The 12,598-nt window shown below is 33.9% G+C and overlaps 1 protein-coding gene and 1 pseudogene across 1 annotated transcript; one reads left to right on the top strand and one right to left on the bottom strand.

Annotated features, from left to right (window-relative positions):
* Positions 1-2,375: 2,375 nt before the first annotated feature.
* Positions 2,376-5,528, top strand: LOC120193733 (probable LRR receptor-like serine/threonine-protein kinase At1g12460). The gene is made up of 2 exons (XM_039196175.1): positions 2,376-3,727; positions 3,817-5,528. Exons 1-2 carry the CDS (start codon positions 2,547-2,549, stop codon positions 5,291-5,293), a joined length of 2,658 nt encoding a protein of 885 aa, XP_039052106.1. The 5' UTR covers positions 2,376-2,546; the 3' UTR covers positions 5,294-5,528.
* Positions 5,529-5,689: 161 nt separating this feature from the next.
* Positions 5,690-8,701, bottom strand: LOC120193734 (annotated as a pseudogene).
* Between the last annotated feature and the right edge of the window lie 3,897 nt (positions 8,702-12,598).

The raw sequence follows: 12,598 nt of genomic DNA, 5'->3' as shown, positions 1-12,598 counted from the left end.
AAAATGAGTTTTTAGTTAATTAATTGCATCATGCATCCTCAAACTACGACCTTTATTCTAAATTAATATCTAAACTTTGAATATTCTAATTTTATCCCTAAACTATGTCTCGTTCCAAATTGATCCTCAAACTTTTGATTATTTCAAATTCATCCCCAAATTATGACCCTCATTCTAGATTGATCCCCAAGCCTTTGAACTTTCCAATAACATCTCCTAAAATCATTCAAAATTTTGGAGATGAAATTGGAATATTCAAAAGTTTAGGGGCTGATATAGAATAAAGGTCATAGTTGGGATAAATTTGGAATGTTTAAAAGTTTAGAGACCAATTTAACGTGTGAATTATAGTTTGGAGATGAAATTAAAATGAGATTATTGCACCATACATCTTGAAACTATGACCCTCATTATAGATTGGTCCCTAAACATTTGAATATTATAATTTCATCCCTAAACCATGACTCTCATTCTAAATTAATCCCCAAAATTTTGAAAATTCCAAATTCATCCACAAACTATAACCCTCATTCTAAATTGATCCCAAACTTTTGAACGTTCCAATAACCTACCCCAAAATCATTCAAAAGATAGAAGATGAAATTGAAATATTCAAAAGTTTGGGGACCAATATAAAATGAGGATCATAGATTGGGAATGAAATTGGAATTCCTAAAAGTTTAGGGACCAATTTCAAATGATGGTTATAGTTTGTGGATGAATTTGGAATGTTCAAAAGTTTGAGGATTAATTTAGAATGAGTGTCATAGTTTGAGGACTTATAATAGAATTAACTCAATTATAACATTGAAACTTTAAGAGCAATTTAAAATGAAGATCACAGTTTGAGGACGTGTAGCAATCAACTCTTAGGTTTTTTTTCAATCTTGAGATGAGATGATAAATGATATAATATAATAGTGTCTAACGCTATTACAAAAAAATGTTAATATGAAAAAAATCATGAGTACAAGTTTAAAATCCAAAGATATAATGAAGAAGAAGAAGAAAAATACAGTAAGGATGCAAATATAGAAACGCATTGAAGGAGAAAGAAGAGATGGCGCAGGGAGCTGCAGAAGTTGGTCTGGCATTCCATTAAAGCATATATTAAAGAGTGATTCATCCGAAGCACTGTCTATGCCACTTATGCATAAAAGTCTTGAATGACGTTGATATGGTCACATGGGCATGAAAAAGATGTATCCAAAGCCAAAGGCACCAAGACAAAGGTCCATGGCCATCCTAGTAAGTTCTTCATATACGTTAACCTAATCTTCACTAAATATTTTAATTAATTTTTTACTTTTTAGCTTTTCCTTCTGTACTCCTCTCATCAACTTTGATTCATTCTACTATGTTTCCTACCAAAAACCTTGTACTCGGTCAAATGCAACAAGACAACAGACTCGAGTTAAATAAAGTAATTAAAACCCATTAAAACTTGGTTGTTTTTAGCAGGAATCAGGACATTCTGAGAAAGGTAGATGCTGAAGCTTTGAAAAGTTATTAAAAATGGAGAAATCAGTGTAAAATACAGTGTAAACCCTTTTAATTTTTTCCAAGTTTTCTGCTTATAATGGAAAAAAAATATGAGGAAATGGAAATAAACTTCACATCTTCTGTAACAAAATTTAATGAAAAAGGAGTCACATTGAGAACGGATACAAGGGAACTTGAGTCTTTAATGCTGCAAAAAGGAAAGAAAAGCTCAACTCACGAGTCAACAAAAGACCAAAAAAAAACCCAAAAAGCCAAAGTCTTAAAATTCCTTGGGTTTTATTTTTTTCTTCTAAACATATTTCATTTCTCTGACAATTATTTGGGGTGAAAAGATCCGGTTGGTAATAGATAATAAATGCTTGTAATTTCAGGGACAAAACCAAGACCCCACCTTTAGACGGTTGTTAGTGATGCAAGACCATTTTGGGGATTTCAAGTTGATTACTTTTCTACAAATCAGAGTTAAAACCGAAAAAAAATTAGAGAGGGTTTAATTTTTGTAATGGAATTGAAAAGAACTGAGATTGAAGGTGGAAAGAAACGGACATGCACGTGGTTAAGCTTCTGTTGGTGGCAACCCTATAGATATAGATGTTTTTCATATATGGTTAATACTATTAAATTTGCTCCCCTGTTCTCCTTTCCAGCCAAGCCACCTTCTCATACATTTGTTCTCACTTGTTGGTCATCGCCATTTTTATTACATTTTTCTCCCATTATTCATTACTTGTCCTTTTTATTTACCTGTCTAGATTCTTGGCATGGAAGAACAAAAAAATTGAAATTTTTAGTTCAAATACAGAAAGAAAAAGGTGAGATCTTTGATTCATTGAAGAGAGTGTGGGTTAAAATGGGTTGCTCTGTTGTTGTTCTTCGTTGAGCAAATGCAAGTAAAATGTGGGTTTTTGGACACGAACCTTATGTTTTTGTCTTTGGTACTGGAGATTTTTACAAGTGCAAACCACAAGCTCTGCAATTGAATCTGATTCGATAATGCCTTACGGTTAGACACAATCTCTGTGTTGTTGCTGCTGTTTTCGAGCATGAAAAGGATCCGTGGATTTATAGTTTCCCATGCTTTGCTATTCCTGATTCTTTCTTCTTTTGGAATCAGTACCCTCTTCACCGTTTCTTTAGCCGCGACTGAAAAGGAAATCTTGCTCCAATTCAAAGGAAACATCACCGATGATCCGTACAACAGCTTGGAATCCTGGGTCCCAAATGGCAACCCTTGTGTGGATTTCAGTGGTGTGTTTTGCAATCCACAAGGATTTGTGGACAAGATTGTTCTGTGGAACACGAGCCTCAGCGGTCAACTGCCGTCTACCTTGTCTGGTTTAACCTCCCTCAGAGTCTTGACATTGTTTGGCAACAGATTTTCAGGTAATCTCCCGCAAGAATTTTCACTGCTGCAAACATTATGGAAGATCAATGTGAGCTCAAATGCATTATCTGGTTCCATACCAGATTTCATTGGTGACTTGCCTAACATTAGGTTTCTTGATTTTTCAAAGAATGCTTATACCGGAGAGATTCCGGTTGGTTTGTTTAAGAACTGCTACAAAACAAAGTATGTTTCTTTCTCGCATAACGGATTTTCGGGTTCGATTCCAGGATCCATTGTGAATTGTAGTAAGCTTGAAGGGTTTGATTTCTCGTTCAATAATCTTACCGGTGAATTGCCTTCTCGAATTTGTGATATCTCAGTATTGAAATATATATATGTTGGTAGCAATGCATTAAACGGCAGTGTGCTGGAAGAGATGTTGAAATGCCAAAGCTTAGTAGGCTTGGATCTTAGCACAAATTCATTCACAGGGTTGGCTCCTCTAGGAGTTCTTGAATTGAAGAACATTACTTACTTCAATGTTTCATGGAACGAATTCGTTGGCGAGATTCCCGTGATTGGAACCTGTAGTGGGACGTTGGAATTCATGGATGCTTCGTGGAATAGTTTGAGTGGGGAAATCCCGACAAGCGTTTTGAACTGTAAGAGCCTCAAAGTTTTGGACTTGGGGTTCAACAAGCTTAATGGGACCATACCGGTTAATATCGGGGATCTGGGAAGGCTTTTGGCAATTAGCTTGGCTAATAATTCATTAAGTGGGACAATCCCTGCAGGATTTGGAAGCATTGAGTTGCTTCAGGTCTTAGATTTGCACAACCTCAACCTCACTGGTGAAATTCCCGAGGATATAAGCAATTGCAGGTTTCTGCGAGAACTGTGAGTATAAGCGCTATCCTGATGTACTTTAGATTTTCTATGGCATGGCTTTGAGTTAATTCTAAGAAAGTTCTATCATGCTGCTGCAGGGATGTTTCTGGGAATATGCTAGAGGGACATATTCCTAATACGTTTTACAACATGTCAAATCTGGAAGTTCTTGACTTACATCGTAACCGGCTGAATGGAAATATCCCATCGAGTCTTGGGAACTTGTCAAAAATCCAATTGCTTGATCTCTCACAGAACTCACTTTCCGGGTCGATCCCCCCTTCACTTGGGAATTTGAATATGTTAACTCATTTTAATCTTTCATACAATAATCTCTCTGGTATCATTCCAAACGATCAGACCATTCAATCGTTTGGTGCATCAGCATTTTCAAACAATCCTAGGCTCTGTGGTTCCCCTTTGGCCTCCTGTTCGGGAAGTGCTACGCCTTCCACATCCAGTAGAACTGAGGTCCTTAGTGTTTCTGCAATTGTTGCCATTGTTGCTGCTGCTGTGATTCTTACAGGGGTTTGTGTGGTAACCATCATGAACATCAGGGCACGCAAGAGTAAAAAGCAGGAAGTGGCGATGGTTGTTGAGAGCACACCACCAGGTTCATCAGATTCAAATGTTGTAATTGGGAAGTTAGTTCTCTTTAGCAAAAGTTTGCCTTCTAAATATGAAGATTGGGAAGCTGGCACCAAAGCTTTGCTCGACAAAGAGTGTCTAATAGGTGGAGGGTCGATCGGAACAGTCTACAAAACTAGCTTTGAAGGAGGGATCTCAATTGCAGTAAAGAAGCTTGAGACTCTAGGGAGACTGAGAAACCAAGACGAATTTGAACAAGAAATCGGACGCCTAGGTAACCTCCAGCATCGGAACTTGGTTGCTTTTCAAGGTTATTACTGGTCCTCTTCAATGCAATTGATTTTATCTGAATTCATTCTGAACGGGAATCTCTACGATAATCTTCACGGAATGAATTATCCCAGCACTAGTTCAGGTGTTGGGAATACCGAACTAAATTGGTCTAGAAGGTTTCATATTGCCCTTGGAACTGCAAGAGCACTTTCTTATCTTCACCATGATTGTAGACCTCCAATTCTCCATCTCAACATCAAATCAACTAACATACTCTTAGACAAGAACTACGAGGTGAAACTATCTGATTATGGATTGGAAAAATTGCTTCCGATTTTGGATAATTATGGTTTAACTAAATTTCATAATGCAGTGGGATATGTCGCACCAGAGTTGGCTCAAAGTTTGAGTCTTAGTGAGAAATGTGATGTGTATAGCTTTGGAGTGGTTCTTTTAGAACTAGTAACTGGCAGGAAACCAGTAGAGAGTCCAACAGTAAACGAGGTAGTGATTTTGTGTGAATACATTAGAGGATTGTTGGAGAGGGGCTCTGCTTCAGCTTGCTTCGATAGAAGGCTGTGCGGCGTGGAAAACGAATTAATACAAGTTATGAAGTTGGGATTGATCTGTACATCAGAGGTTCCTTCAAGAAGACCTAGCATGGCTGAAGTTGTTCAAGTTCTCGAGTCCATCCGATCTGGAATCGAACCATAGTGAAAATTCAAAGAAATGTTAGATGTGATCTATACTGCAAAGGTGACACAGACAGTTGCTGCTGGTTAGGGTGAAAAAAAGGTTAATTCTTCTCTATTCATTTAGCGATTGCCACCATTGATTCGTTCCTCTATTTGTAACCTTGTGCAATAAAAGGGAAAAAAGTATCCATTTATGTGTAAGCATCTGTTCAATTCTTTAGACTCTGAAAGCAAGTTCTAAAAGTTAACATCAATGGCAGCATCAGTAACATAAACACATTTCTTCCCTGAAGATGAATATCAAGATCTTGATGGGGTTCATTTGTCCTTCGGCTTCAAGTCGAGGATTACTTTTTTCAAACTATAATGTCAAAGAAACGATCTTTCGATAAAAAAAAAACAAATCTGCACATTATTTAAAATCATAGAATAAAATAACAGCATTTCATCTATTCAATTTAAAGGTTTCAGAAACTTTCTGAATCCGATCCATGACTATAGGGATATCTTTCTCTGTCAATGTAGTAAAACAGAAGCGGAACCATCCAGGTTCGATACAATGACATGAAGAACCTGGAGTTACATTGATCTTACCTATATTCAACAACTTATACCACAGCTCAAGTTCGCCTTTCTCGTTGTAAGAGTGGATTAACCCGCTCATATCGGCCCAACAGTAGAAACCTCCACTACTCTTTATGCACTCGATGCCCAGGTTTTTTAACCCAGTCACAAACTGAGCATAATTGTTTGAAGCCTCTCCCTGTTGATGGTAATTAATGTTTGAACAAATTTTGCATCAGATAGCATAGAGATGAGCAAACACTGGGTTGGGACCGAAATAGATGAGAACCTCGCCAACTTTTTAGCAGCAGCCAAAAGCTCCTCATTATATGAGTAGATAACACCAACCCGAAAACCTGGAAGAGAAAGGTCTTTCGACAAACCATACACTATATGAACTCTATTCCGACCAAGCTCATCCAGGTCAAGGAGTTTTGCCATGCTAAAAAATTCTTCATTTCCGTGAGTAGAACCAGCCAATAGTTCGTTAGAGACAATATGGATGTTTTTCTCTCTGGCAAAATCTAGCAGGCTGTATAGTGTTTCTCGACTTAGAAGATTGCCAACAGGGTTTGATATTACTATCCCCCGCACTTTAAGTCCGCGTTGCTTTGCCTGGTCAAATGCTCGATCAAGAGCAGCTATACTTAAATTGAAATTGTCAGCGCTTCGGCAAGGAACATGTATTATTTCCACCCCAGCTCGCCATTTTATATCCCTATCAAAACTGCAGATTTTGTTCGAAACATTATTTTCCTTGTGAGATAGCTGCTTACAGGAATGAAAACCGTCAAAATGGAGAGAAATATTACCCGGGGTAATAAGGAGTTGGAACAAGAAATGCATTTCCAGCATCTGCTAAGCAGAAACTAAGGATCTCAATTGCAGGGGTTGCACCAGCCGTCAGCACTACCTGTGAAGGGTTGAATGAAACAGCTTTCTCCATGACTTGAGACATGAATCCTGCTACAGCCTGTAAAGTAATTACAATTCAGAACAAAAGCTTTTAAAGTAGACACTGTTTATTGACAAAAACAAAATGTTTCCAGAAAGAACCATTAGACGAGGCGGACTTCCAAGGTATTGACTCTTGAAGTTATGCTTTTTAATTTTAAAGTTTTACAAACAATTTATACTGGTCAAGGTTTTCTTCCAGCATACCATATCACCTGAAAATTCTAAATACCCCTTGAAAACATGTGCTCAAGACTTGTCACTAATTGTAAATAAATTTCTCCCTTCTCTTTTGTATTCCTTTTCTTTCTCCAAATGAAAAGAGGTCACTTTATGATCACAGACATACATTTATTCAATTAGATTTTCAAATTTCATCAAAGCCTACACGGCAAGTAATCAAAGTATGCTATATATAAATGGTGAGAAAGCACTTATCTTAAGAGGTGAATTGAACTGGAAATTACAAGGCCTCATTGCACGTTACATGCTTTAAAGATGGTTCTTGTATATACATACCAACAATACATATATCACTGAATAAGAATCAAAAGCCGAATACGTCAGATTTATTGTTTTCTATCCCTCTTCTATTGCACATACAACACTTAACCAGAAGTCGTCTCCAAGCTCAATAAGAAACAAACTTGGCCCACTTAGTGTTAGCCGCCTGGAATTTACAACCTACTCAGCCTCCAATAGTGGAATTCATAGATTTGGTGTTTGCAACCTCAATCTCATATGATTCGTAGTATTACAAGCATTATACTCGACTAAAATTTTGGAACCTCCACTTTTAACAGATAGCATAAACCCTTAACTGTAGTTATAACTTATAAGCAAGCAGTCCCTATAGCTCTAACTGTATCATTACACGTTACTTAACCAATCTGAATCTTCAAAAATCCTAACATGACATCTTAAAGTCACCTAAAATGCTAAGAGTGAAGTGTAATATTTTCGCTCGATACAACTTCGAACAATAAAAAGTAAAATTCAAACCTAAAAGGAGAACCAACTCAATAAACTGATAGTCTGATATTGAATAGAATGATAGCATTAACCTGAAGTACAAACGAAAACATATAAATTGAACAATGTTTACCACTTTGAACTCCATCAATCCATCAAAAGGCTGATAAGTGGCAATCTTGCTAATGCTTAGCTCTCCCCCGTTTCTCAATATGGATTGCTCCACATTCTCTGCTAGCCAATGCCTAATCAAATCCAATGACAACTGGAAAAAAGAGAGCAAATACTACCTTATAATCACTCAAGAATATTAAAAAAAAATGTAAAAAGAACCTACCTTGTTCTCTGCTAAACCCAGCTGGATGACCCCATTTGGATTACTGAGTTCATCATACGGATCCTCCTTAGCCCGCCTCAATCCCACATAATACGGAGAATCCGCACCCTTCACAATCCCATTAACCCGACCCGAAAGAGAGACTGGTCCACGCTGACTTCGCGGCGATGACAAACCCCAAGACAAATTACGTGTCAACCCGGGAAGCTCCGATAACTTCCCGAACGACGGCGAACGGGAGGTTGGGTTTTGAGCCGAGGAATTCGAATTGTTCTGGTCATCATTGTCTTTACGGTGTCGCTTCAGATAGAACTGGAGAAAGTAAAAGAGCGCGCAAGGGATTATGGAGCCTAAAACTAAGCCTCCTCGTCCTTGAACAACACCTTGCAGAGGAACTATCACTCTCATGGCTATTTCCTTTGGGTTTCGGGGCTCCGAGTCCGGGAATAAAGGGTTTGTGTCATAGTAATGAAGTCATGGCCACAAAAGGAAAAGGGGAGAATCGAAAATCATGGTTTTACTGAGTGTTACGATGAATCATGAATGGATGAATAAAAATAATAGCTTTGTGGTGTTTTGTGAGGTTTTGTACGGAATTATGGGATGCACAGCCAGTCCTCGCTAGAAGAGGGGGATTTAGCAGTTGTGATTTTTAGGAGGGAAATGCTGTTAGTTTAGTGGTCATATTTTCTCCCATGATGAACAATGGAATCATTAGAGGAGAAGAATTAATATATACAATAATTTTGATGGATTATAATATAATATTTATTTAAAAAATTAATTATTGATAATAAATCATTGACTGATTATTCGAATGTAAATTTTTTATAAAAAATAATATTCATTTTTTTCATGAAAATTACTTAATATTTTTTATATTTGAATGAAGTTCAAAAATCATTATTATTGTTGTTGTTGTGGAATCTCTTCCACAACCACAAGCTGCAGAAAACAAATTCACCAAATATCCCAACATTTTTTTTTTCAAATTTCCCTATGAAAATATATTGTCTAGTCATTTTCCAACCCTTTTGGCTAGGGCCATTGTCCACTTCATTTATTCGAGCCACAGGTTTGAGGTTTCATCAACTATTAGATGTTTTCGTAAACCCTAAAAATGAATGAATGAATGAATTATCATCAAAAGGGCATATGTACTAATAGAAAAACATGCAATCGAAGTACAAATGAAGCAAATCTGTAAGCCAAATAGGCCGCTCACTCCATTAGTCCCCTCAAATTGAATCAAGTAAAAAAGAATTGAGTAAGTGAAATTTATACATATTATTTTATTATTTAAATTTTATTTGAATCTAATTAAATCAAATATATTTATTCGAGTTTTTATTCAAATTTAGTTATATATATTATGAAGGGTTTGTGGAGTTCTATCTTTTTTTTCTTTAAGATTTGTGTCGCTCTCTATAGATCTGATCAACTTTTTCTTCTTTAACTTTGTTTAGCCGACAACGACACCAATTTTGATGTTAGTTGTCAACTGTTAGTTTTTTTTTTCTCTATTTTTTTATTTTTTAATAAAAATAAATATGCCTTTGTGACCTACTTTTCTTTCTATGGCACGTTTTTTGTCTTCTTTCTCAATCAATTGGTCGTTTTTTTATTTTATGTTTTCGTAAGGTTGGATTTGACGACACTACGATTGATTAAGTTAGCGCTTATTTGTAATCATGTTGATCTTCCCTACTTTAGGCCCTATATTGAATTTGGATATGTAATTTTGCGTTCGTGGATAGTTTCTCACGACGATTGGCTCTGATTTACGATTCTCAGTGATCTTTTAATAGCTTAATCCCCTTTTATGATTCGTTTGTTGATGCAGTCATTTTTGTTCGTATCTATTTTTCGTTCAAGTCTTTTGGGATTTTTAACATTTTTCATGTATGGTCCTTCTATTATCTAAAGTGGTTAGTTTCTTCTGTCAATGTTATAGGAAAATGTATAAATTACATATTTAGTTTACGATGATAATTGTAAACTCTTATTGTAATTTTAGATATTTTTTGTTTTCAAATAAGAGTAACAGCTTCTATTCAAAAGAAATTATATATATTATGATATTGATTAGTTCTAATTTAAAAGATTCTCTAATCATATTTCAAATACATATATATTTTTTCATACTCTTTTTTATACGTGTAAATAAAATTTATAATATTATTTAATAAATTAAATATTATCTAAAAGTATATAATATATTTATAATGTTATTTAACAATGAATTTTAAGGATAAAATATTAGTGAATGTATAAAAGAATCAAATAATTGACGAAAATAAATAATTTAAAAAATTTAAGAGTAACAAATTTTTAAAAAAAAAGTAAATTGAGGGAATAAATTAAAAAAAAGAAATTTATTATTAAAAAGCAAGGGTAACATACATAAATGGTCTTCTAACTTCAGGGTATATTTTTTAGTGTTCTGACTAATTAAAATTATAAAATAGTTAATTTGTTGAGTCTCTCGACTATTAAAAGTTACAAAATGTTCACTCGACTATTTATATGTTCCAAACTCGTTCTTTTTCGTTAAAAAAATAACGGTTATTGAGTTGAATGTTAACATATTGACTGTGATATAATAAAAATATATTTTAATAATAACAATTAGTATTGTTGTTAAACACTGATTTAACGATATAGTGTAAACAAAAACTACATTCCATGCTAATGAGAATGGTGATCATGGTTTTAACATTACAAAAAGAAATGTCAAATCAAAAGAAGGTTTGAATTGAAGTGAGATGTGAGATAGTAGTTGGAAAGTTTGTCCTATTTTGGTGTATGTTTGGGGAAATACAGAAAAGAATCCAATGTGACAACACACTACACCAACTGTGAATGCTAAATTATTTACATTTCAATTGTCCTAAAATGACAATTGTACTAACGCATTCATTGCATCTCAATTTCCTTCATTATACTTGCAATAATAATCATATAATTGAATTCCATTTTTCAAAATTTATTTTGTTCAACTACCATTCAAACCCATACTTCATTTGTATTAATTTTTTCAACTACAAGCATTAATAAAATATAAATAAAAAATAAGATTAAGGGAAGTAATAACACGAATTTAAAATTATATAAATGTCATGGGTAAAGCTTATAACAAGCCAATGACTTGCATCCTCATAAAATCTCAAAATTGATTCACATCTCTTACATAGAAGATGTTGAGCTTTTCTTAAAGCTTTGGAGTTGGAGATCAATAATTCTGTCCTTTTTTTTATCTCAAATTGCTAATCTAGATGATGAAAATGAATCATTTAAGGTCTAAAGTTAGATTTTGATTTGGATGAATTTGAAGGATAAGAGAAGAGATAAAAAGACGAGTGGTACACACTCTCCTAAATGGTACTTACAAATAATTCTTACAATGATTATATGTTTGCAATTATAAACTCACTCAAATAACACTTCAACAATTTTAACAATGATATCTCACAAGTATTTAACAATAAAGAATATGACAATCTATCACACTACAACTTTTTTTATTGATGTTTTTTTGTCAATAATGTTCCTAGTTTTTTTATATGTCTTGAGCTTATTTTTAATCTTCTATATGATAACTAGATGTTAAGAGTCGTTAAGGATGTAACATAGTCAATTTTTGTGTGAAAATGTCGATCTTTTTTCAAAATTTTGATTGTTGGCAGTCAGGGGATCAATTATTTGAGGTAAGAGATTGATCCTTTTTGTTGTTCCCATGAAAGAGATCTTTTTGTAAATGTATTGATCCCTTGGCTACTGAAATCAAAAGGATCGATCCTTTTAGCCACAAATCTTTAAAAATTTAATTTTAAAGTGTAAAAATGATTAACTGATTTTAAAAAAAAATTGACTTTAAAGTGTAAAAATGATTAACTGATTTTAATTTTTTTTGACTAAGTATAGATCATTTAAAACAAGATTTTGAAGTTTGTTTGTACTTTGAATTATATTTAAAATATTTAATTAAGTCCAAAAAATTATAAATATTTATTATATCAAAATATAATAATTCAAACTTCAACAATCTTCTTTTTTGATAAAATAAAATCTTTGAAAAATTTTATTTTTGTTTTTTTATGAATGCTCTACCTTATATAAATATTATCTTGAAACATAAATTTATTAAAAAAAATTGAGCTCTTTTTTTCTTATAACAAATTAAATTTTCACTTACCTTTTTTGGTATATAAAAAATAATTTGAACATTATTAATACAATATAATAATTAATTAATTAATTAAAAATAAAGATAAATTAGAGAAAATAACGTTAACCATCAAATAGTTCAATAAGAACGTTCAAAGTACCAACAACAATAAACAATAAACAATCTCATGGCCATCACTTTGAGCCTCATCCACAAGTGATAGGTTCATCTTTATTGTGATTCGGCTAAATCAAAGGCTCAATATCAGACTCATCGAAAGTATTGACATCAAGAAGATCAAATATGTGATTAAGGTACATGTCGTATCC

Source organism: Hibiscus syriacus, unplaced genomic scaffold (assembly GCF_006381635.1).
Source record: "Hibiscus syriacus cultivar Baekdansim isolate YM2019G1 unplaced genomic scaffold, ASM638163v2 tig00116996_pilon, whole genome shotgun sequence".
NCBI lineage: Eukaryota > Viridiplantae > Streptophyta > Magnoliopsida > Malvales > Malvaceae > Hibiscus > Hibiscus syriacus.
The sequence above is the reverse complement of the archived record's forward strand: the minus strand, read 5'-3'. Positions and strand labels throughout refer to the sequence as shown.